Raw genomic sequence first — 25,333 nt, 5'->3', positions numbered from 1 at the left:
AATATTGACAGTGCAGGGAGTTTGCAGGAGGCTGCAGTTGTGGTGGGGGGGGGGGAGCTGTGCTGGAAGCAGATGAAACCGTAGGAAAGGCTCAGGCAGCAGGGAGGGGAGGAAGGGGCAGGAGCAGCAGGGTTGCCTGCGTTTCCTCTGCCAGCTATTCCTCCGGGGGAAAAGGAGGTGAAGGTGGGCAGCAGGGCCGGGGTGCTGGGGCAGCTCCGCGCCGACGCTCCTGTCGCACCGGAGGCAGCAGAAATCCCACTGCGGGGATGGGGGCTCGGGGGGGGGCGGCTGCTCCCGCTCCCCGGCTGCCGCTGGAGGGGCCGGGACAGCCCCAGGGCTCGACCCCGGCAGCGTCACCCCCCCTGCCCCCGGTGCGAGCGCCCGGCGAACGGGAAGGGGAGCCGGGCATGGCCGGGCGGCGCCGGCCGAGTTTGTCCGGCTTGCTCCGTGCGGGGCAGCCTTCCTCCTCCTCTTCTTCCTCCTCCTCCTGCTGCCGGGCCGCGTCCCGAGGGTTGCCGCCGCCAGCCCGGGCGAGGTGCGGGCTTTGGGAGAAGGCGGGAGAGGTGGCCGGGGCTGGGCTGCGGGCGGCCGAGGCGTGAAGATGCGCTGAGAGGGGGCGGCCGGCGGCGGCGGAGCACCCTGGGGGGGGGGGGGGGGGGAAGGGCGAAGCTCACCCCGAGAAGGAGACGGGAGGGGGCACCCCGGGGAGGGGGTCAGGAAGGGACACCCGGGGAGGGGAAGGTAGGGCTTGGGAAGGCGTCCCCCGGGAGGGGAGGGCGCACCCCGCAGCTCCCAGCCTCCCGCAGAGGCGAGCCGGGAGCCGCCGGGCGGTCGCCTGCCCACCTGGGGGGGCCGGGAGCGGCAGGGGCACCCGCCCCCCCCCCCCCCACACACACCCTCCGCCTCGTCTTTCTCTCCTCCCCTCCGCCGCCTCCCTCCCTCCCTCCCTCTCTGCCCGCCTGCCTGGGATGGTGGAGGGAGCCGAAAGCACCCGGCACGGCGGCCCTGGGCGCGGGGGGGCGGCCCGCGGGGGACTCCGCCGTCTCGGGGCCCCGCAGCCCCCGCCGCCGCCGCCGCCGGTGATGGCCAAGGATGTCCTCGGAGGGGGAAGCCGAGGCGGCTGCTGAGAGCGGGCCGGGCAGCACCCCAGCGCCGGGGGCCGCCGCCGCCGCCGCCGTGCGGGAGGAGGTGAGCGGCGGCGGGGGCGCCCGCCCCGGACCGGGGGGGACGGGGGAACGGGGAACCGGACCGGGAGGGGCAAAGGCAGCCCCGCCGCGGGGCCGGGGTGCGAGGCGGCGGGGGGCGGGCGTGGGGAGGAACCGGGGAGCCGCGGCGGGAGGAGGGTGCCCCGGCTGGAGGTGAATGCGGAGCGGGGGGGAGCCGAGGGACCAGCCACAGCCCCCCCGGCTACCTGCAGCCGCGCCGCGGGGGCGGCCGACGGCCGCCGCGGTGGTCGGTGCTCGGTGCTCGGTGCGCGGTGCCCCGCCGCGCCCTGCAGTGCCGGGGCCGCCGGCGGGACCCCCCCCCCCCCCCCCCCCCCGGCCCCGCCGAGCCCCGGCCCTGGCCGGCGGGATGGCCGCAACCGGGCGGCCGCTGGCTGCGGGGTTTTACCGGCGGGCCCCCGGCGCCCAGCCCTGCGCCGGCTGCCGGGCTCGGGGCGGCGGCTCTGCACCGAAACGATGCAGCGGGGAGGGGGGGGGGGGGGGGGGAGGTAAGGGGGCCTGGCCAGTGGAAGTTTGGCTGAATAAGCCCCTTGGGGTTTGGCCTAGGAGAGCCTGCCGCTTCCCTGGGACTTGCGAAACGGTCGAGAAAATTGCAGCTTTGCGAGGCGCCGGTGTAACTGGCAGGAGGGACAAGCTGAGCCGGAGAAGGGGTTTGCAGCCAGGGCCCCGTGGCTTCCAAGTGTTTTGGGCCAGAGGAGGAGGTCATCCCTCTCCTTTTCCCTTAGGGCCTAGGCACTCCTGTTGCCTCATCTGCCATAGAAGACACTGTAGAAAATACAGCTTAATAGGTTTCTTCGGATCAGCTGTGAAGCGCCTACCGTGGCCTTGCACACCATGGGGAGGGAATGACGGGTGTGTCTTGAGTGTTGACACAAAATCCTGAGCCACAAGGCATTGGGCAGACAGAACTGCAGGGCTCCGTGGCAGTAGGTGACAATGCCTGTACAATCCTGCACGCTCGGGACAGCAAGCTGTCCTGTTTTAGGAATGCCTGATATTTTCTTCTACGCCTAACGTAGCCTTTGCTCCCAACTGTTTTGACAGGTCTGCCATTTACATCACGTAATCCATGTGCAGATCATGGAAGTGACTGAACTTTCTTCACAGTATGGAGTTAAAAACAAATGTACATGCTCCCAGGGATGCAGAGAGCAGCCTTAAAGCAGGCAGAGAAAACTGAAAACAGAAACGAAAGCGACCCTGGAACATCGCTGTGTGCAGTTAGTCTGCTTAACGCTTTTGCTAACGGGTCCCATGGCTCAACAACAGTCTCATAGTCCTGTAGTCAAAATCTGGTAGTCTCAACAAAGCCAATGTGAAGCTGCAATATACTTAGGCTAAAACCAAACAGCACTTTTGAAAGCACCTGTAATAGAAAATTGACTTTGCAGCTCAGGTTGAAAAAACTGTCCTCCGTGGGTGAAAATTAGGGTTTTCTCCTATACAATTGCTTTTTAAACACCTGCGACACAGTTCACCGCGAAGAGCTGTGGCTGGATCCAGGATACAGCTGCTGTTCCAACAGTAGAGCTCCCCAATGTAATTACAGTCCGGCAGAAGATCAATAGTTGGTTAATGCTGGAAGGGATTTTTTGATTTATTTGGTCTATGACCAGGAGCTACAGAAGGCTTTCCAATATATTAAGTCCACCATAAAAACATCCAAGCCATTTCTAGACATGAGAGCACTTGATCTCTCTGCTAAGCACATTATATCTTGCTTCACTCATCCTGTTCTCAGGTTTTTGCTGTTACAACACAAACATTTGCACATTTGAGTCTATATCTCAAATGCCTGTAACAGTGATATCTTAACACTGCAGTCCTACAGTATTGGTCTTTTCCTCATGCTTTCTCCATCTCCATGTAAATAGTCTTTTTCCACCTGGACCTGTACTTGCATTTAAATGCCCGGTATTAAATAGGCATTTCATGGGTTTCTCTATTAGTCTTGTCATTTATGGATTTCACTTAGATCAAATGCATGGGTTTAAATCATAACAGTGACTGAAAATTGCCTTTATTGGGTAATAAATCAATGTGAGATAAAATTCTGAGCTTGTAACAGAGAATGTGTCTGAGGTCTAAGTTTTTATTCTTGAAAGCAGGACAAGCGAAGGTGCAGCTGTGGAGCAGGAAGGAGAGTGGCAGTTCAGTTACCTGCCATGGCCCTCATCCTCTTCTATCACGGGCCACTTAGGTTTACTGCTGACTTTGCTGAATGTCAGAGCAAGCCCTCAGATTACCTGCCAGTATTCTGGTTTGGGTTCTTTTTTTTCTGTTGAGATATCGATTGCCTCAGCTGGATGACCTGGAACAGCCGTGCTTTTGGTGGTGGTGTAGGATTTTACCATCCCATCAACTCTTGCAAAAAAGAATCAAGATCTTTGAGGGGAGGGAACGTAAAGGACGTGGTTTTCCAAACGTTTCAGCAGTTATTGCTGTAGATCGATTCTCTGGACATATTTTCCTTTACTTTCCTCCCTGTGGTAGCAGAACCTGCTGCTCTGTACTGCCCCGGTTAAGCTGTGGGCTGGTGGTTTTTCTTGTCTGTCTTATTACTGTGACAGACTACACCTACACTGAAGAGCTGTTAGGGACTTTTCTGCATCTCTGCCAATTTACACCTCAATCGGGAAATGGTCTTAAATATTTAAATCTTTAAAACTTAGTTGGAAATTGTTTTTCTTTTTCAGGAAAGTGAAGCTGGTGAGTACAAACATTATTTATTTGCTACCATAGCCAAGTAATCACTGAAGAAAGCTGAAAGCAGCAGCCACTTGACATTTTGAAATACGTATTTGTCTTGTCTGTACTGGCAGAGTCAAACAGCAGTTGTCCATGCCCAGTTTTATCTTCTCTTCCATATTTAAGAGCTTTAATTGGGCATGACAAAATGTAATCAGTTAAGCTATTTAAATAAAAGGGGGAAAACCTCATGGGTCGATGTTCCTGAAACCCACGGCCATCAGCTCACTGATGGAGATGTTACAGAAGAGAGAGGTCACTTAAAACTGTCTCATCTGCCTCTTACTGCCACTGCGAAATGCAAAAGGAAGTCGTTTCAAAAGTGCTATTTGTGGTCACAACAGCACCAAAGGGTGTTACAAGTTAAGAAAGTATACATACTGCTTGTTTGCAGGCTACAGCTTTACAGACTGTCAGGTCGAAAGGTAGCTGGCTCCTTTCCTCTTAAGCATGCCACTGGAGAGACATCCTCTACCTGAGGGATTAACTCCATTTAGTTCTCCAGCTTTTTTATCCCTTTCCCCCAGTATGAATGGCAAACATAAATATTTTATTTGTCAAGGCTTATTTTGTGGCATTGAAAACATCAGGCATGAAGCCCTTCGTAACTTCAGCTGGGTAGCTTTAAATTGTCCCCATCTATGGGTTGAGTCGTACTCATGTGGCTGAGTGGTGGTGGAGGAAGCGAGGCAGGCGACCCTCTCAGGTTTATCAGGCCTGCTGTAGGTGCACCTTACTCACCAGCAGATCCTCATGGTCTGATGAAACCCCCTCTCTCACAGATCCACGGGAGCCCGTTTGCTCCCTGCTGCCTTTCTAGCAACCTCCTCTTCCTCTAGAGGTTTGTGGTCATCCCCAAGACTTCTGTGCTCAAGAGAGATGAACGCAGAAGCAGGGGATGGAGAGGAGAGAGGGCACAGGGCCTGTGATGGAGGTTAATGTTCTTCCCTGCCACCTTTTAAACAGAAGCTGCGGAGGGACGGTTGGGTACCAATCTCCAGAGAGGGGCTATTTCCCTTGTAAACCTCCCCCCCCAAGAGCTGCGCAGGGCACTGACCCGACGGCCTCTGCCCAGCGGAGGCAAGAAACACGACACGTGGCTCCTGGGGAAATTCTACTTTTCCTTCCCCTCAGTTCTTCCAAACCTCCTGCAAAAGACCTGCTCCACTAACGCCCTGAATGATAGCTGCTGGTTAGCCTGGTGGAAGACTGTCACCGTGCCAAGTGAGTATGACTGACCAAACAGTTATTTTGTATGCAGTGCATGATATTTCCCCTCTTGAGTGAGGGTCAGACAGGACGAGCCCCTTTCTACCCCTCCTGCTCTTGGTTTATTCAGCAGACATAAATCAAGGAGTGCATCTCAGTCATTCCTTGATCCAAATGGTCTCCCTCATAGAGACAAAGGAAAAAGACCAGCAGTAGTGGCATCGGAGGAAGTGGAAAGCTTTTTTTCATGATCCTGTAGTGCCAGGCAATATTTGCATTGCAGATCCTGTCATAAGAAAATCCATGCTGAGGCATCATATCTTTTTTTCTGCTTTTGTTCTTTTCATTGTCCCACTTTATCTTCTGATCACGTGTCTGTTCTTGGTGCCCTGAAGTTGTCTGTCTTCTCTGCACTTCACAGAAGAAGCTGTCAAGAGTTTAAAAAAAAAGATAGGAAATATCAAATGGATGTGTCTGAGCTCTGAAGGGCAGCCTGGGCTCCAGCTGCGTGGGCTTCTACGGGCAAAGTCTTCCGTCCTCTCCAACAGAGAGTGCTCCCTCGCCACCGTGGCTGAGAACGAAGTGAGTTACTCCTTCTGGCTGACCTTCCCAATTCCCTCCAGCAAGGGAATTTTCTTAATGGAGCATTGGGCTGGAGCAACTGGGGAGCTTGTGGAGCTCCACCATTGAAGGGCTGTAAGGACAATTTAGGCAAGCAGCTGTTAAGTAGGTAGATGTTGCCTCCTGGGAGAAGGAGACACTAGGTGACTTGGCGGTAGGTCCCCTCCAGACCTGGTTTCTAATGCTGTTCTCTCAAGTGGACAGACAATCAGCTGACATCTGTGGAAAAACAATGGGTCTGCACACTGTTTTGAAGCCCCAAATACTCTCCTTGTTCTCCCTTTCTCACTTCAGAGACCCCAGAGGATGGTCTCCCTCCAGAAGGGAAGAGTGGATACCAAGGATGCTTTTCAATCAGTGCAAGCCATTGCAAGAGTGCAGTAGGAGGTATCTTCTCCCTGGGAACAGAGCATGAGGCTTCCCATCATCTGCTTCTACGCCTTGGATGAAGAGAGCTCAAATCATTGCCAGTGACCAGGGACACGGTGGAAACAGAGATTAGAAAGAGTGAAATGTCCCCAAGTAGTCTGTAGCGAGTGGGGCTTGTTTCTAGGTGTGTCCTAACACATGGTAGTGAATTAACACCAAAAGTAGTGGCTGCCGAGCTATCGTCGGCACCATAAGGCCCTTTCAGTTGTTATAGTGATGCTGTCGTGACACTATAGATAAGGCTGTGTTTGATTTTTCACTTACAGCAGAGTTCTATTTTTCGGAAAAGCACGGTTAAGTAGTTAATTAGTTTCTAAGTTCTAATCACGGAAAATATAGTTCACTCAAGGGTTCACTTTCAGACTCTAATCATTCTTTGGGCTCCTCTGAGCTTAAGAACTGTAAAGTTAAAAATAGTGCATCGTGAAACTTTGTTGAGGTCGCAGTTGTTCTAACGGCTTTGTTAACTACCCAAAACCGTAACGGGGTAACTTCATTTAAGCAGCAGCGCACAGAATAGCTGACGAGGTATTATAGCAGGGATGCTGCCGACAGGAGCCCGGAGTGCAGGTCAGGGGTAGAGGCTGCCTCCGAGAGCCGCCCATGCCGGCTCCTCCCTGAGCGCCCACCGCTCTGCCCACAGCACATCTCGTCTGTAGCCGCAAAAGCAAGGAAGAAAAATGCCTGAAACGGGCAGGACAGATGGCGAGTGGGAAGGCTGGAGGAGCCTGGCTGCGCCCGGCGCCGGTAGCTCGGCCGCACCAGGAGGCTGGCAGCCTTCCCGGAGCGGAGTTAAGGTTGTGAAGCGGTGTCTGATGTACCTGGCAGCCGCTCTCACGGTGCCACGCGTGCTACCGGGAGAGGACGGAGGGGCTTACACCCCATGAAATGCCTGACCTTTTGACTTGCGTGGCTTTACATCGGGTGAATAATGTACAGGGAATCCCAACTCATACACAGCACCTTTTCTATATGGCTGAGGTATTGCACATCCCAGTTCAGCATCCAGCCAGCGGAGGCCTTGTTAAGGAAAGACTGGTAATACGTGGCCTCAGGGAAGACAGGGGCTTGGAAACAGCCGGCTGGTGAGAGCGGGGACCGGTGGGAGCTGACAGCAAAGGGCAGAGAGCAGCTCGCGAAGGGTCACGCTCCTGGCGAGGAAGCTAACAGTAGGTAATCGGGGTGACTTGCAAATGTGGAGTCTGCATAACCTGACCTTACCAGGGGAGAGGATGGGCTCGGTCAGAGACTTCTGCAGGTCATAGCATATTTGGCCGCGGGAAAGGAGGGATTTGTGGCCACTCGTTTATGGCCGGAGGCCTTCATCATACCCATGCAATTGATTACCGTTAGGAGCTGGGCTGGGAATTGCGGAGTACAACATTCGATTAGCGTGGTAACGAAAGTGATTCAGCACGAGGCATCGGCATCTTACGTTGAGCAGCTCTCGCAAACCAGCACAGTGTGTCCGGGAGGACAAGAGCTGGAAGAGCCTGAGTGCCCGCAGGCACAAGCTGCGCCATCTCCCCGACCCTGCGATGGGCCAGGGAAGCACGGAGCACCACAGAGGCTGGGGTGGTAGCATCTCCCAGTAGGGTCCAACCAGTGTGAGGGTCCCTCTGAGGACCACAAAGATGGAGAACAACCCCGTCGTGGCTGCCTGGAGGTGAGGTGGCCAGCCAGAAGTGCCAGTACCTGGTGGAGGAAGGGGGTAATGAGGCCATGTGCTGAAAGGGTGGGAATGACAGTCTGTCTGCAGGCCCGAGGTGTGCCGTGGTCCTCTGCAAGGGGACTGTCTGTCAGCAGGCCAGGGCAGGAGCTAAATCCCCTGGTTCCCACCAGCTGGTGCTCAGAGTGACAGGACGCGACGGCTCCCATGCAGATGAGATGCCTTCCCGCAGAGTGCTGCTGCAATGCTCATGTGAAAGCACTTTATAAATGCCATTTTTTCAGTGTATTTGGGAGGTATAAAAAGGTGCAATGAAGCCATGCCATAGGTCAAAGTCAAGCCAAGAAATAAAATCCAGGTGACCTGGCTCCCAGGATCCCTTTTAACCATTAGGTGTTTAAATGAATTTCCAGTGAAGTTTTCACCTGCTGTGCTGTCACATGTTATTGCAGAATGTGTCACAGAGAGAGAAGAGAGAAGCAAGAGGGAGAGAGAAGTGATATTTATGATGAAACCTCGTTTCTCACAGGGAAGCATTAGCTGCTGGGATACTACCTCATCTTAACAGGAGCACTGTTATAAAAAGAATTGACAGCGCTGAGGTCCCAGCTGTGTTCAGAAAGGTGCAGAGATGGGGAAACACACTCCCCAAATCTGACAAAGCAGCCAAAGCCCGAGCAGCGGCTGGATGTTATTACGAGGGATGCTCAGCTCAGCATCTCAAGGGACCTGGCACAGCTGCAGCCCAAGCTGCACCGCGGAGCTGGCAGGTCATCTGCTGAAGTGTGGCTGGCAGGCTCCAACTGGGAGGTCACACGTGGGAAATGGGAAGGCTGGAGGTTGAGAGGTCAAATCACAGAGCCACGTTGTTCTGGTTTTACTGGGTAGAAGGATGACTTTGCAAATAAGTGAGAATAAAAATAAAACCTCATGGTTCTGGACAAAGCTTGATTCACAGTTCCCTTTGAAAGACTTCCCCAGACTTCACTGGAGCTTGGACTGGTCCTGGATCATATTTCTGCTGAGAACTTGAGTGAGGTTTCTATCCCATTTAAATCTCAGGGTGTTCCTTTAGAGTAAGCAAAGATTAAATGGTATTCATAATAATGAACTATTTTTCTCATTTGCAAAGCCTCTAAACAGAGGCATTTGATGACTAGGCTGCACATAGCTGGTGAGGAACTAATACTCCTCGGGCTTCCTCCGCACAAGGCTGTCCCCTCCCAGCTCCCCACTTTCCCCCCCAGGGAAAATCGTCCATGGCTTCTTGTCCAGCCTGGCTCCAGGACATTCCCTCACTTCCCCACGTTGAGACTGAGGGAAGGTCGGGCAGGATACACAGGACCTGTGGCAACGGTGAGAACGCTAAGGCACAGGACATGCCCTCTTCGAGGATGGGGAGAGCACCTGCAACCCTAGGGACCCGGGAGTGGGGAGGGACAAGCTTTAGTACACCACTGAACTGTGGCTCTAACATCCACTCATTTGCACAGCACAGGAGAAAACACACCTGCTCCAGCACCGCCAGCCTCCTCTCGCTGCTCGCTCCTCTCCCACCCCTGGAGAGCTGCACCTAGTGGGCAAAGGTGGGTGCAAAATAGGTATTACAGGATTCCTGCTGAACCCAGCTGGGACAAGCACACAGAGGCCGGCAGGTAGCTACTGTCCCGTTCTCCCCTCCTCGCTGTCCCCATCCCTCCTGGACTGAAGCAATGGGAGCTGGTCCCGCCAGCCCTCCTGTTTTCCCTTGGCTGGTGTCAGTTTTCCCTCCGTGTCAGCGAAGCCGCCGGTAACACCGGTGCCGTCAGCAAGTTGCACCTTGCTGATCCGCTGGGGCTGTGGTACATCTGTGTCACCTGCGGCTTGCCCAAGGGTGCAGGGAGCTGGGTCTGCCTTTCACAGGCTGGAGCACACCGGAGCCTGCTCCTGCCAAGGTGAGGATCGCTCTGCTCTGCAGCAGCGGGATGGATGGATGGATGGATGGATGGATGGATGCTGCCGTCAGCCCTTCCAGGAGCTCCCTGCGGTGCGGGAGCAGGGGCAAGGGCACCTGCCCAGAAACCTCTGTGCAGTGGGGCTGGCCACTGGCTGCGGTGGGGGGCAAGTGGCCGGCTAGGCACGAGGCAAGCTGCAAAATACTGAGCGGCACGGCTTATGGCTCATGCCGATCACTCGGTCTCTCTAATCTGGCAGTGGCTGGGAACTGCATCCCAGGAGCTTTCCTGAGGATATGTGATGCTTGTATTGGTTGACTGATAAGCGTCGAGGTAAGCCACATTGTTACATCTGTAAAATTTACCCTGTGTCTACTAGGAACCTCTGATATTCAAGGCGGGGGAGTGGGTAATATGAGCTTAGTATGATGGGTGCTTAAAGCATAGAAAAAAGAGCTGTTCTTGGAGCTACTGTCTTGCTCTGAGGCAGCTCTAATCCCAGCTTTTCCTTTCTGATGAACTCGTGCCCAGCATTGACATTACTGGGAAAAATCCTCTGTCCCCAGAATATGCTCTTTGTGTTGCTGCTGAGTCGAAAACCAGTGGCACCAACAGCAGCGTTTGGGGGGAAAAAGGGATAATTTTGTTAGTGTAGCATTTTTGTGAGCTTGTAAGAAGCTGCCACGAAAATAGCCCTGATTACTATTTTGCAAATGGTGACCACTTTGTTGCTAAGATTCCTTGGCACTGAAAACGTAACTGCATGGCATTCCTTGGAGCAGTGTGCAGGAGCATCACCCATGGATGTGTGTAGGGCCAAATTCTTCATGGCACTCACATACGTACCCTTGTATTTTAGTGAGTGGCTTTCCCATCCTGCTGCGATGTGTGGCATATATATTGGCTGGGACCCAAATGCCTTTCTTTTCTGGGATTTCCTTTATTTCTGCTTGAAGAACTCAAAAGTATCTTGCAAGGACTACTGCTGAATCTGACATTTGAGAGGACTGGAGACTCATTCTGTCCTGACCTCTACTTTCCTCATCTTCAGATGGTGGCTTGAATTCATGAGAGTGAATGGTGTGAAATAACAGGCTGTCGTTGTATGGTATTTCAGGGGGATCCTAGCATCTGAAATTCAGGTGAATCAGCAAGATTTGTGCCTTTTCATGGTTTGTCTTGTCCTTCGATAGGCTCTGCTGGGGAGAGGATTTAATGCTACCATTTTGTGCACCTTCCCACCCTGAGACGTTCCCCTCGACAGCTCCGTTGATGGAAGGAGGAGATTAAATCTCCGCAGGGATTTAAACTACGAGAAACCAAGCGATCCCTGCTCACCACAGGAGGGCAACTGCTGAAGCTAATGCCTGAGTCAGTGATGCTGCAAGCATGTGGAGTGCACGCAGGTTATTCTTTTTAAACCACGTAACATCATTTCTGCTGGGCATTGATGTCATGGCCCCCGCCTGCAGGAAGTTTTCATTCTCAGGAGTTTCATGGTAGAAGAGCAAATGGTGCATCTAAAACATACGTGCAGCAACCAATGTGCTACATGTTCTAGGACTGAAGGGAAATTCTCTTTAATGCAAAACGGCTGTTTCTGTTGCCTTCTATCCCTTATATTTCCCTTTCCCTCCGTGCCGGCAGCCATACTGAGAGCACTTGCTACTGGCTCAGCGTGAGCTAGGGGTAATGGGCTTCTTGCTGTTCAAGATGGATGGGAGGAGGGATTTTGTTTCAGACTCCCCAGGAGGGGATTTATGAGATGACTGTTGTAATATCTCCCTTTTCCCTCACCAGGCCTTATTACTGATGCCCCATGTGGTGCCCAGATTGGGTCACATGGTGGAGGAGCACTTCTACCCATCACACACAAACATCTGGTTTAGCACAGCCCTGCAGGCTCCTTCCTCACTGTACTAATGAGTATCTGACCTAGGAGTTCATTTGGCCCTGGAAAGCAGTAAGAGGTTGTACTCTGACTCTTCTCCTGCAGTTGTCTTCTCTCTGGTCACCCCAGACTTCTTGGGCCAGTCTTTCACCAGGATCACCGCAGGAGCTGGACGATGGTATCTGCACCAACATCTGTTGTGGCTGCTTGGGGTCAGGGCTAGAGGTCTCCTTGCTCTTCTTGTATCGTCCCTGTCCACTGCACAAATGGTGAAGCCTTTCTCAGCACCAGAGGTCGGTCCTGGTGTCAGAGCTCACCTCAATTATGGTTAACAGCACAGCCTAGGGCTTGCCTAGCAAGAACTCAGTGGTCTTCTCTGTGTTATGTCCTGCCATGTCCATCAGGAGGTGGGACTTTTTCCCCTGCCCTGTCTTGACCAAGAGTCTCTCATAGTTAGAGACAAAAATCTGCTTTCATCCAGGCAGGTCACCACCTGCCAAAGTGCGTGACTTGTGTTTATTGATTATTCTTTCCCTTTCATGTATCTCATTGGGATATATTCATCACAAGCATAAATCTGCAGAAGCAAATGCAAGTATGACTGGCATTAATTTATCTACCATTTTTCCTTCTTTCTTCTCTACTTTTATTTCTTTTCTTCCAGTCCACTGTCAGTGTTTCCCCCATTCTTTTTTCCCCATGGACAGGAAGATTATTCTTGCTAAATAAAAGAGGAAAAAAGAAAAAGATAAGATTGACTTTGCTCACATGAGTAATCCTGAACTGTGGGGTCATTTTGTTGTTGAAGACAGTGATAAAGTCGCCCTGTAGCCCCGAAGCCAGGTCTTGGTGGAGAGCAGGAGCATGCTGTGATGCCGCACATGTCACTGAGACACAGCTGCAGCGTCAGCCCTGCAGCACACTGTCACCTCCGTGGGAGTCTCTGCCCCGATTTAGCGCAACCTTATCCCACCCCCCGCAGGCTGTGGGGAGGAGATAGGGGCATAGATTTGGTTTTTTGGAGAAGTTCCCAGCGGCAAGAAAGCAGCCGTTCAGGAGTAGCTGCTTTCCAAGTCATAGATGGGCCGGGAGGACTGCTGGCTCATACGATGCTTGGGTGCTGCCAGGTTCAGGTCTTCCCCCGTTGATCCTCACCCAGGTCCTTTTTCTGGGCCCGATCCCCTCCTGCCCCTGCCCAGGCTGGCTGGTCTCCGTCCTCGCCTGCCAGCGCCCTTACCCTGCCTCGGTGGCACTGGCATTCGGAGCATGTCTAGGCAATCCTTTTCTCCCTTCCACCTCTTCCCACCCCCCATGTTTCGCCCTCATTTCTCTATTTCCATTCGGGCCACGTCTCCGCTACCCTCTGTTTTCTCTCATTCTTTCATTTTAGACATGATAGCATTTTGCTTCAGCAAAATTGCAGCTCTTGCGGTCAGCCACCAAGGGCAAACACATTTACACGTGGGGTTTAAAATGACAGGAAACGCTTTTGGCTGGATTTCCCTGAAGGAGAATTTTAATGCTTTTGAAATTGGGGAACCCAGATATCTGGCTGCGAACCAGACACAGACAGTCAAACTTGGGCCCCAAACTGTCCACAAAACAAGCATTAGAGTAAATTCATGCTGTGGCAGCATATTTTCTGCTTGTACAGCTCATGCTGGAGTTTTCAAGGAGACTGAAGCATGAAGTCTGACAGACTCTCTATTTTGTCAATAGAGAGCTACAGAGAAATAGTAAGCATAAGGCAAAATTGAATATCAAGTTTTTAAAGGCTGTGACTCCAAAATAGTTTGGTCCGTTTCCTTTGGACTTCACAGGCTATTTCTCCCCCTCTATTGGGGTCAGTTTGGCAACTTTCAGTTCAAATTTATTTTGCCAGTGAAAATCAGAAGTGAACAAAACAAGAGGTTTACCATTGTCACCGTAACCATTTGCATGCCATAAGCAGTACTGAGGCAGCTAGAAAAAGAAGAGACGCTTCAAGCCCACACTGCCATACAGCTACTTTGGGAGTAAAATACAGCTAATGTTGAAGAGCGTACAGCAACAGCAAGCTAGGTGATAATGTGCTCCACTGAAGCTTTGGGAGGGTTTCTCTTAGTATTATATGTAGAGCTGCATGTGGGATTACTCCTGGCAGCGAGCACTGGAAGTGCGAGGAGCACCTCGGTGTCCACGTAACGCCCACAGCCTTGTTTTTTGATTGACACTTAGCTTTGTGAAGACAGTTGTCTAGTACAAGTTAATGGGGTATTTAGCCATTAGATTGGCAGAGTTCTGCAGGAATAATGACCAGATTTGACACTGTCCACTGGAATCAAGCATAAAATCACTGCTGGTAACATTTACAGTTGGCACAAACATTAGCAGGCTGGCCTGTAATGATGAGACAAGCACAGTCCTACAGAGGGATCTGCTTCGTTTGATAATTTCATTATTCAGTCCAATGCCAAATCTGAAGTTACACATTTCAGGGTGGAGAGTGCAGTCAACCCTTCAGCTGTCCTCAGAAACAGTGACTTAAAAAATACCTGGGAGCAAAGTGGGTGAGTGGTTGAACATGAACTCCTGGGGTGGTGCTGGGCAAAAATCTACTAATGCAACTCCTGGAGACAGTAAAAAGGGGGAATGAGTAGGAACGGGAGGTGATTTTGTGTTTTGGTATGATGACAGTGAAATTAAGTGCTAAAGTCCTGTATCCACTTGCAGGGTACACATTTAAGAAGGATCTCAAGGTGCTGGAGAGACAGCAAAGCACCAAAAAGAGCTAGAGCAGTGCAGCGAAGGACTTCAAGACCTTGACCCATTTAAATTGGCAAAAAGAAGGCTAAGAGGTGTCATAATTATAATGGAGAAGTATCTTCAGAGAGAGAAGGCAGTCATATGAAAGGAGTCTTTCATCACCCAGAGAATGGGCAACCCCACTGCCAGAATGGCAGTGAAGTGAGATGAAATTACAATGACAGTAAAATTTCAGCACCACAATGAATTACAAAGGGGATGCAGGTTCTTAATTTCTTTTAGTCTATCAGTTAAAGCAGAGTGTCTTTATGGACAATAAGCTTTTACCAGCCACTAGTTACTGGGCTGTACATAGGACTGTAGAGTGAAATTGCATTGCCTGTGAGATATAGGAGCTATGGGGAGAAGGCATAGTGTCTCTCAGTCTTAAGGTGTAAATGTAGTTTGGGTTGTAATAGAAGCTGAACCTTCCTGACCCAGAATAGCCTTGCAAAGTTGATAGGAGAAATTTCTGTGACTACCTGTAAATGCTGAAGAACCATCTGGGTGTTTATTATATCATAAGGATCCCCGCCATCACCAAGGGATGGCCACATGGCTAGTGGGTGAGTCCTGCTATCAGATACACTTGTATCCACAGGTCAGCAAAAGCAGCGAGCCATCACTGATAAAATAGAGGCACCAGAGTTTCAGGTTAGGCACCCAAAAACCTGGGCTGGTGGAATCAGTCTGGGCTTCTCTGAGCGTGGCCCTTCCTCCTCCTGCTAACGGGGGGGCTTGCTTGGAAGAACAGGGACACCCAGACCACTTCGACCCGCGCCTGGGAAATTCATTTAGTTCTTATGTACCCGTCAAGAGGAAAGGACCTAGAGACACAAGCACAATTTGCTCACCCAGAAATACGTTGTTCTGGTTCTCTAGCATCAGTCTTACTTTTCAAATATGCCTTTGAAGGAGAAATCAGAGTTCGAGGGGAGGTAATTTTTTTCACATTCTTGGCCACCCCCAATGCAGTTGCTTGCAGGCTCACTTAGGATGGCTACCAGCTACAACTTACCTGCCCGTGTCTTAATGCTGGTCGCTTGCAAAGAGTCAAGGGACGGGTCAGAGAGCCGAAACCCTGGCCACCAGCCCCATGCTCTTGCCACCAGAGCACGCTCGGCTCCAGCTGCTAAGCAGGGGACGTGCCAGGCTGTGCGCTCGCCGTCCGCTCTCTCTCCGCCCCTTTACACTATGTGAGATTAACAGCCCAAATCTGCACGCTGCTACAACCCAGAGCACGTTTTAATGATTTTAATTAGGGTTGCTGCAGCCAGAACCTGACCCGGCTGCTGTTGAGCCAGGACGAGCGCTGGGTGGGTGTGCCTGCGCGAGGGAGGCTCCACGCCAGTCCTTGCATACCTGCTTTTGATCTTGGGCATCTGCCATCGGAGCGTGTCTTTGAAGGCAATTGCCCTTTCAGCCACTGCCTGGATGTTTTATCATTTGCAAACTAAGTTTTGCACAGAACTTTTCTTGAAGGAGAAATAATCGAAATGTTGCCAGCCTGGAAACTCCTGTCTGCTACAGGTGTCAGTTGAAATTCCAGTTCTCCGTCAGCAGTTAGGGCTTTCCAGACTATTTTCCAGCAACTGCGGCAACAAATTAAACAGCATCTATCATTTCGTGTCTCGGAAGGCTCCACGCCACCAGACAGAAAACAGACCATGGGAGGATGTGGAGCTGCCTCTTCATTTTGCGGGGTACACAGATCCTTTGCCCTGCCTGAGCTTTCTGGAAATGATGGGCCAAAAAACCCCAATGCAAATGCAGAGCAGCACTGCGGGGCCAACTCCTTGGGGCCAGGGACACCTTGGGGCAGGGCTGTCCCCAAACCTTGTCCCTCTCCGCAAGGTTCGCAGCATGGGTACCTGCAGCCCTCCCCACACGTGCCACCTCTCGCCTGCGGCATTTTCCTCATTCGTACTGAGATCTACCAAAGAATTTGGGAAATATTTTGTTGTTGTTTTTTTTAAGTGTGGAAGAGTGAAGTTAATTTTGCCTTGTGATTATGGATAGTTTGGGTAAGAGTTAGCAGGAGTTTCCGATCCAGTCAGGTTCAATGAGAAGGGAGGCCTCTGAAAGCTGTTCAGCAGCATGCCAGGGCGTAGCAAGACATTATTTACAGCGTGTGTTTTTAACACGACTTGAAATTCATAAACAATAATACCGACAGCTTGGCTGTGCTTCTTGACAGCATTCCATCCAAAACAGGAGATTTTTACAATTTGTACTGTCATCAGAGCTGGTTGGGACCTTTGGGGTGAAACATTTGATTTGGCAAAGCCATCCCTCTTCACAGAAGTGGTTGTAGAATCGCAGAACTGCTTGGTTTGGATGGGACCTTCAAAGATCATCTAGTCCAACCTCCCTGCCATGGACAGGAACATCTTGCACTAGATTGGGTTGCTCAAAGCCCTCTCCAACCTGATCTTGATCACTTCCAATGATGGGACATCCGCAACTCTGGGCAACCTGTGTCTCATTTAATCTTCTCTCAGGAGGTTTCTCGGGTCAACGCTGGAAGCAAAGCCCAAAGCAAAGCCCCCAACAAGCAGGAGAGGAAGGACACCTCTCTTGAGTTGGGTTAGAGTCCCAAATCCGTGAGTCCTAGCTTGCAGGCAAAGTGCCTGGTGACTGAGTCTCTGTCTATTCTGGGACAGTCTCTGTTTGGGTCTGGCTTTCTCTCAGGCTCTCTGTCTTTGCTTTCTTCAATTATGTTTCTCTACTAACATTTTCCAGGGGTTATGCTTTTGTTCCACATCAAAACAACACAGATCCCGCAGCATTCCTCAAAGGACACAACTCCCGTTCACTGGCTGGCCCAAGTTATAATGGAAATTATTAGTTTCCTTAAGCATTTATTGTACTCAGCCAGAAATACAAGCTTGCCCTGTTTCGATCTGAAACACTATGCACGGAAAGGAGAAAATTCCACATAGTACCACAAACATCATGCTTGCAAGAAGGTGGTATGTTAATTAATAAAGTCTGGGAGCCGCTGGTTTAACATATTAATGAATTTGTTATGCAGAGAGAGATGGAAAGATATGTTTCCTTATTAGATTTCTGAATGTCTGATACTTTTATTGTAATTATGTTCTATTTCGTGTCTTTCTTACAAACACTCTAATAGTGTTTCTAATAGTATAATTGTGTTAGATAAATATTTCAGCAAAGGGAAGGAGAAGTAAGGGGATATAGGCCAGGTGAATGTATTCAGAACTTGAAATAGGAGGGACAGCTGTGGGGGTAGACCCTGGAAGAGAGATCCTTTTATAACTGAGGACCTGCGGAGAGCAGGATCTGCTTAGGAGCAAAGGAGGGTATGAGACAGTGGGTCAGAAGAGCCAGCAGAAAAGAATCTTGTTTTTCCCAAAGGGTTTTGAACATGAAGGCCCTGCTGAGCTGGACTGGTAGGTGTGTGAATCAGAGATGTGGCAGTGGGCTCTATGGCTGCATGTCTTCACTAATGCAAGGAGGAGAGAAGCTGCCTTTTTTACAGGCTGCAGTGAGAATAATGGAGGTAACCTGGCTCAGGCTGATCCAGCCCTTTCAGTGCAGTGGGTTGGAGACCATTTTTGAAGTGTCTCCAGAGAACGCGTACAGAAATGTCATCTTGGACCTGCAAGCCTCTGAGCTGCTGCCAGCCCAGCCCGGTGCTGCTCCAGGACTGGTGAGACCATAGCCTTCTCTTCCCGCAAAGGGGAGATGGCATTTCATGGAGCTAAGCAGATTAGAAGGCATTTGCCCGCTCCGATATGGCCGCTGATAGCCCTAACCAGCAGGGCTGGTTGAATTACTTCTTGGGCAGAAGCCAACCTGTGGGTTGCAAGTTGGACCGCAGAGCTGCAGAGAGTGGAGAAGTTGTTAGTCAAGGGAAGTGAGATAAAGGGAAGGTGGGGATTGGAGTGCCTTTGGCAAATAGTGCCTTAACTGATGTGGGACAGCCCTCTCGCATGGCTCTGCCCAGGGCCAGGCTGACAGCGCTTCGAACAAGTCATAGAAAAAATTGGGGTTCCCGAAGCTGCATGGAGTACTTAAACACGCACCTTACATTAAAACTGACTGCCAGGCATCTTTTGCTGGGTCCACTGGCATTCTTCACAGTATTAACCATATGCAATTTTACATTAGAAGTACCTGTGGAACCCTGAGCGTGGACTTAAATTCCTGTGTTAGAATATTGCCCAGCTGTTTTCTTTTGCACAGTCCCAGTGACTGGAGTAGAGAGAGATGTTCATTTTTAGAGTTTTCTTCACCTCAGAAAAGCTTCAGGGGGAAAAACGGGTAGAGGTTTGCAATTCTTTAATACAGTCTATATTTTTGCATTACTATAGCACTTTAAAACTCTAGTTCCGTATCAAGAAGAGACAAAGAGTAGAAGACAGTGATTCCCAGTGGAGTTCCCACGAGTCATAAGAGCCTGGGGCTTTGACCCAGGGTCCAGTGTACGGCTGGGGCAGAAGCCTACATTGGGGCAGTAGCCACAGTGGGACAGAGTGATGGGTATTTGTTATGGGTTTGTTGCTTTTTTACTGGCTGGGCTTAAACCATGACAGTATTTGACAAGAGTTTCAAGAGATTAGACTCTCCATGACTGCACATAGACTCAGGGGTTCACTCCCAAAACTCCCGTAGTTATTTTTCAGCTAATTTGGGACTGCCTGAAGCCACTTTGTGGCTTTCCTCAAGGTTTCCTGCAAAAGGCTATGGAAAACAGCTTTATTCTTACCCATACTAAGGTCTTTTCACTGCCTACCTACAGAAAAGTTCTGTACCATGTCCTTTATAACCCACTTAGCTTCTCTAAACGCATTTTGGCCACTGTAAAGAGAAGACAGCCCAGAATAATTATTCTTTATTCTGACACATACACACATACAAAAGGTTTGGGATAAGAATAGAAATTCTTTTACAGATTCCTTCTGGATGGAGCAGGAAGAATCAGGGGCCAGATTCTGCCCTTAGTCCCTGCAGATGAATACTGGTGTAGCTCCCTAAACTCAATAAAATTACTCTGCACTTACAGAGTGTCAGATTAGAAGCTACAAAATCAAAACCAAACCCCATGAACTCTAGTTTGGCAGTGCTCACAGCAAGCCATAAAACCATCTATAGTTACTTAGAAGTGGTTCTCTGTCCCAGAAAAAGAAAAGCAGTATTAAATCTGACTTTGTAGCCCTGCAAGGTTAGATGCCAATGCTTCCATCTCATTGAGAAGACAGTGAACTCTTCTTTCTAGTGGCACCATGCTATTATTTCCTGAGTCATAAGATGCTGCTCCTTAAATTCCTTGCTGGTTCAAGATTACTTACTGAATCCTGACTGCTCTGGGTCTGAGATAAGCTATACTAGGGGAAAACTTTAAACTTTATCCATGGAGAAAGAAAGAGAAGACATTTCCCAAACCTAGCATCTGTTGGCATCTACGGAGCAGTTTGATGCATTAGAGGTGGCCCCGTGGGAGAAAGAGTAACAGCGTGCTTCTATTTTTGCATGAAATCAGGCTCGGCAGAGGGCATGATGATGCATGAATATCAGCGTGTACCTGCTTTCTCACTGTCATTTCCTCAGAGTTAGGGGGGAGGCAGAGGATGGCAGTAACAAAAGGGACACAGACAGCCCTCCACATTACCTACCAGGGCAGTGGGGAGTTTTGCTTCACGCACTTTCTACAGACAGGTGGCTGCCAGCCAGTAATGTAACTCATGCTGCTGCTGCTCTTTGCAGGGAGACAACTCTGTTTCCGCTAGCTGCTTGGCTCGATTTGGCATTTTTTATTATAGCCCAACATAGCATGACAATGCAGCTGATTCACTGCACCATGGCTGGGGTAAGGACTTGCAGTCATGCCGTCTCAGAGGACGCAGTGGGAATATGAGAGCGCGAACTCCGGCTCTACTCCCAGCCCGACTCTTGGGACTTGAAAGAGAGGGATGTGCTACGTTTGTAAATGTTCACGCATACACCCTTAGCTCCAACGCTTAAGCTTTCAGGTATTTTAGGTTGGAGCTAGTCTTCTAACCGGCCTGAAGCTATGCTGCACTGTGCTGTAATCCTGACAATTTTTTCAACTAAATATGCTTGAATCTAGTAATTTTCCCGATGGCTCACCTCCAAGGAAAATGGTGTCGATCATTTGGTAGGTTTCAGGGTTGGGTGTGAGTCAGCTCTGAGTCAGGCAGCAGCTCCAGCTCCATGAAGCGCTGGTCCCCCCCGTGCTGGCACGACCCGTGGGGCCACTGCCCTGCGATGGATGCTGCTCCCGAGCCTCCCCAGCAGCACCGTATGGGAACCCAGGCGCTGGGCACTCGCAAAGCAAAGGGGCAAGTCCACAGCCCCGTGCTTTCGGCTGTTCGTGTGCTGCGAAGCCCTCTCGGCCTTGGAAGATGGTGGGGTGCATAGAGGATGCTGGCTCCAGGCAGGGAGAAGGAGATGGGGACCCATCTCGCCCCCTGCGGAGGGGCCTGTCCAACTGGGGTGCGGGCACAGCGCAGCACTGCTGCGCGAACAACTTCCATCCCCAGAGCCAGGAGGAAGCAAGGAAGGAGTTTTGTCCAGAGACCTCTGTCCCTGGCACGGTGTTTCTGTTTATATTCACATTTATATTAAGTAGGGTGGAGTCCCACTCCTCAGGCAGTTGAGAGCAAAGCCAGGCACAGTCTTGAAGGCAACGGTCGCTGTGTGCGTTGTGCAAAGTGGCGTGACTGACGGGTTCCTCGCTCTCTCTTTGTCTTTCTCTCCCCCTCCCCGGCGGTGTGATTGAAGCAACGCCCCGTGAAGCAGTCCCTGAGCGCCTGCATGTGCCGAGAGTCCCACTGGAAATGCCTCCTCCTCTCCATCCTCATGTACGGCTGCCTGGGTGCGGTGGCCTGGTGTCAGCTGGCCCGGGTCACCAAGCTCAGCTTCGATAGCTCCTTCAAGGGCAAGTCCATGATCTACCATGACAGCCCGTGCTCGGACGGCTACGTCTATATCCCGCTGGCCTTCCTCTCTATGCTGTATGTGGTGTACCTGGTGGAGTGCTGGCACTGCCACGTCAAGAGAGAGCTGCAGTACAAGGCGGACGTGGACAGCGTCTATGAATGCATCAACCGCATGCAGCAAGCCACGCCATGCATCTGGTGGAAGGCCATCAGCTACCACTTTGTGCGGCGAACCCGGCAGGTGACCCGGTACCGCAATGGCGATGCCTACACCACCACGCAAGTCTACCACGAGAGGGTCAACACCCACGTGGCCGAAGCTGAGTTTGACTACTCTCACTGTGGGTACAAGGACATCTCCAAGGAGCTCCTGGGCCTGGAGAGCTACACAGCCACCAAGCTGAGGTTCACCAAGTGCTTCAGCTTTGCCAACATCGAGTCTGAGAACTCTTACCTGACTCAGAGGGCTCACTTCTTCACGGAGATCGAGGGGCTGGATGACTACATGGAGGTGAGGGAAGGCATGCAGCTCAAAAACGTGGACTTTAAAGAGCTTATGATGGCTTACGGGGACCCAGATCACCTCCCGTGGTACGTGTCCCACTATGCTTTCTGGGTGGCAGCTATCCTGATGATCTCATGGCCGCTCAGGGTACTCATAGAGTATCGGACTGCTTACGTCCACTACCACGTGGAGAAGCTGCTGGGCCTGGAGTACACGGCGCCCACCGCGGCCGAGGAGCCCTTGTACCGGTACCGCATGCCCCGAGACACCACGCAGGACAGCACCGAGCTGGAGTGGCACATCTGCACCAACCGGCAGCTGATCCCCAGCTACTCGGAGGCCATGCTCATGGACCTGGCCAACTCCCCAGCCTACAACAGCTACGCGGTGTGCCGGTACGGCGAAACGGCCCACGGCTGCGAACGCTGCAACCGTGCCTCCAGCACCTCCTCCATCTTCTCACGCCACGCTTTCCACAGCTGCAGCGGCAACTCCCGCCTCTCCCTCAACACCAGCCGCTTCTCCCTCTGCCGCGTCCACGGCTCCCACAGGACAGGCCTCTGGAGGAGCCGCAGCAGCAGCATCGCGGACCGGGGCTGCCAGGACGAGCAGTGCTGCTCCTACTCCAGCCAGCTGGCTGTCAACGAAAACCCCCCAACCTACCACGACGCCCGCTTCTTCCCCGTCCTGATTGTGCACAGGCCGGAGGGGCACGATGGGCGGCATTTCTACGTCAGGCGCTCCTCCTGTCTAGAAACCTCTCTGTGACAGGCCTCCGTGGTTTTCTCGGCTCCTCTGCCCCGGGTCGGGGCTTGCAGAGGTGCCGCTGGCGGGGAGCCTGCAAGCATCAGTCTCCGCAGCGGGTCGGCAGGACGGGCTTCAGCTCTTCCCCCTGCCGCTGCAAGAGGACACAGTCACTCTGACCAACTGCTAACCTCATTTCCAAGAGCTTCTCCCCCTCCTTCGGCTGGTCCCTCTAGTCTTTTGTTCCCCTCTTCCTTTCGCTCTTTCACTCCTCACGGTTTCTCTGCTCCTTGGTTGCCTGCCTCTCCTCCCATGCCACCCTCAGTCTTTTTTTTTTACGTTTCAGTCACAGCATTTGACCGCTGTTGCTGCTGGAGGATTTATAAAGCCTGTGCTTTGCAGTATATTTGCCCTCTTGGATGCCCTGCAAGGTAAGAAACTCGGATAGAGCAAGCAGAAAGGCACACGGCCAGCCAGAGTCAAGTCAGAAGGAGAATTCAGATCTGCAGGTGCTGAGTCACCTCCTGCAAACCCCAAACGAGGTGCTTTTTTAATTTATTTTATTTTCACCTGTCTTTTTTCCTCTTCTTCTGCCATTTATCCTCTCCTTTCTTCATGTTCTCCTCTTCTCACGTTACCCTCATCTCCCTTTTTTTTCGGTTTTCTCAATTCTGCTTTCCAATTTTTCTGGGGTTTTGCCGGTGAGGATGTCTTTCAGGGTGTAATCGCCTTCCATCAGGCAAAGATAAGGTATTCGCGGCACAAATGTCACTGCCTGCTGACGCAACCACAGGCTGTGCACCTGAAAAGTGCTGAGGACTTTCCTTCCAGAGCAGTGACGTACACCAGTAAAGCGAAAAGCCCTTTGCTCACCTTGTCCTGCCTTGTCTGCAGCAGAGACACTGCTGCGTTTCCAGCTGTAGTTAACCTTGTCCAGCTCCGCCCCTGTTAGCAATCGTCGAGAGCAGTAATGTAGATCAGTGCCCTGTTAGTGCCACTATTTTTAGGATCGTGAGTCTGGTTTGTGGTTGTTTCATTCCTACCACTTGCGCAGAGGAGCACGGGATGGACGAGGGGAGAAGGGCTGCAGAGGGAAAGGCACGTATGGTATGAACTCTCCCACCGATAGTCTGGAGTTATTAGGAAGCTCTTCCACTCACAGCGTCTATTAGAGTAGTTGCAGGACTGCTCTACGGTATCTTTCAGCTTTCCGTGTGCCCTGGGGAAGGCTTTTGGCCCGTAGCCCGCTGCCGCCTTCCCACCTTCCCAGGCGAGATGCGGTGCCACCCCAGCCCCGGGCAGGGAGCACAGCTGGGAGCCAGCCCCACCAGCCACTCCTGCTGGGGCTCCAGGTTCTTCCCGCAAGACTTCACCTAGAGCAGGTGCAGCACCTTCCAGAATTAGTCCCAGCAATGCCAAACCCAGAAGGTGTGCGGTCCTGGCGGAGCAGACGTCCTGGCCCAGCCGGAGACCCCCCGAGAGCCAGGGACCGACCCGAGAAGCTTATGGTCACACCGAGGACCCGCCAGGGACCTCGCACGTGCCAAATCTCCGTCACGCAAGGGATGGTCGTATGCTGAGCAAGCTCCGTACCATTTTGTCATGTGGATGGTGGAGATGATTATCCGTGACTCACAGGAGAATGCAATGCGATCGCAATACGATCACTCTCAAAAACAAAGTGTTGTCACACCCTGCAGCAAATAGGTAAGAAACTGAGCCCCCAGAGGGGCTGGCAACAAATGCTTCCTCCCAAGTCCATTCTGTGTGTATCTACATCTAACATGAGATTTGTAAGGTCATATTAGTATGTGTAGATTATATATAACTCTGCATACTTATATGGTGATTTCTTATGGCATTGACTGTTGCACCATGTTAAATACATTTTATTTTGGTTTGATGACTCCGTTTTGATGTGCTGTATTTATTTCAACTGCAGAAATAGAAACATTGGTAATACCTGGCTAACCTGCTGCAAATGATGGCACCATCAGAAAGGTTGTTTAAAATCGTATGAGTCGATCTTTTTTAATGTAAATACTTTATGTATGATTTATGTGACATTTTCATTCCGACAGCTTGGCATTTATTGCAAAAGATAGATAACACATATGATGTGTTAGTTTATCACCTCTAAAAAAGAATAACCATCCCAGACACGTGGAGGAACCAGGTTTGGGCTCGGGGTAATGATTATGGTTGGGCTGGGGCCAAACTGGATGACATTGAAACTTAGAGAAAAATCCATACTTAGATCCACCCTACAGTGACCTAGTCCTAGTCCCCCATCTACACCGTGCCACCTACCACCCCCAGGCAGAGCCGGGAGAGTTTGGGAACTAGGGAAGGATCAGGCCTGAACTCAAAGCTCAGACTCATCCTTGATTTACTTGTATTCTGAAGATGAAGTAAATGCAAGTCTTTAATATGGTTGCCTGTCCTTATTTTCATTCACACAGAAAGTTAAAACCAGCACATATGGAAGATGTAAGAGCTGGAGGAGGCTGAAACTTCACGAAACAGAGAGGCTGGAATATTTCAACACAGTTTCTTACTGAAGGAGGCAGTAGGGAGGAAGACAAGAAAGGAGAAAGGACGAGATGGTAGAATAATACAAATTAAAAGAGAACAGAGTTCAGCTGCA

General features: G+C 51.3%; 1 protein-coding gene across 2 annotated transcripts; it reads left to right on the top strand.

The window, feature by feature from the left end:
- Positions 1 to 142: 142 nt before the first annotated feature.
- LOC115336956 (transmembrane protein 151B-like) lies at positions 143 to 24,592 on the top strand. 2 transcript variants are annotated; one of them, XM_030004802.2, is made up of 2 exons: positions 143 to 183; positions 21,280 to 24,592. In XM_030004802.2, the coding sequence occupies exon 2, from the start codon at positions 21,313 to 21,315 to the stop codon at positions 22,708 to 22,710; it is 1,398 nt and encodes a 465-aa protein (XP_029860662.1). In that variant the 5' UTR covers positions 143 to 183; positions 21,280 to 21,312; the 3' UTR covers positions 22,711 to 24,592. The 2 variants fall into 2 exon arrangements, with proteins under 2 accessions (XP_029860662.1, XP_029860653.1); XM_030004793.2 differs by lacking the exon at positions 143 to 183 and adding an exon at positions 723 to 1,188.
- Positions 24,593 to 25,333: the final 741 nt, after the last annotated feature.

The sequence above is a fragment of the Aquila chrysaetos genome, chromosome 2, assembly GCF_900496995.4.
Source record: "Aquila chrysaetos chrysaetos chromosome 2, bAquChr1.4, whole genome shotgun sequence".
Lineage (NCBI taxonomy): Eukaryota > Metazoa > Chordata > Aves > Accipitriformes > Accipitridae > Aquila > Aquila chrysaetos.
This window is presented reverse-complemented; position numbering and strand designations above follow the sequence as displayed.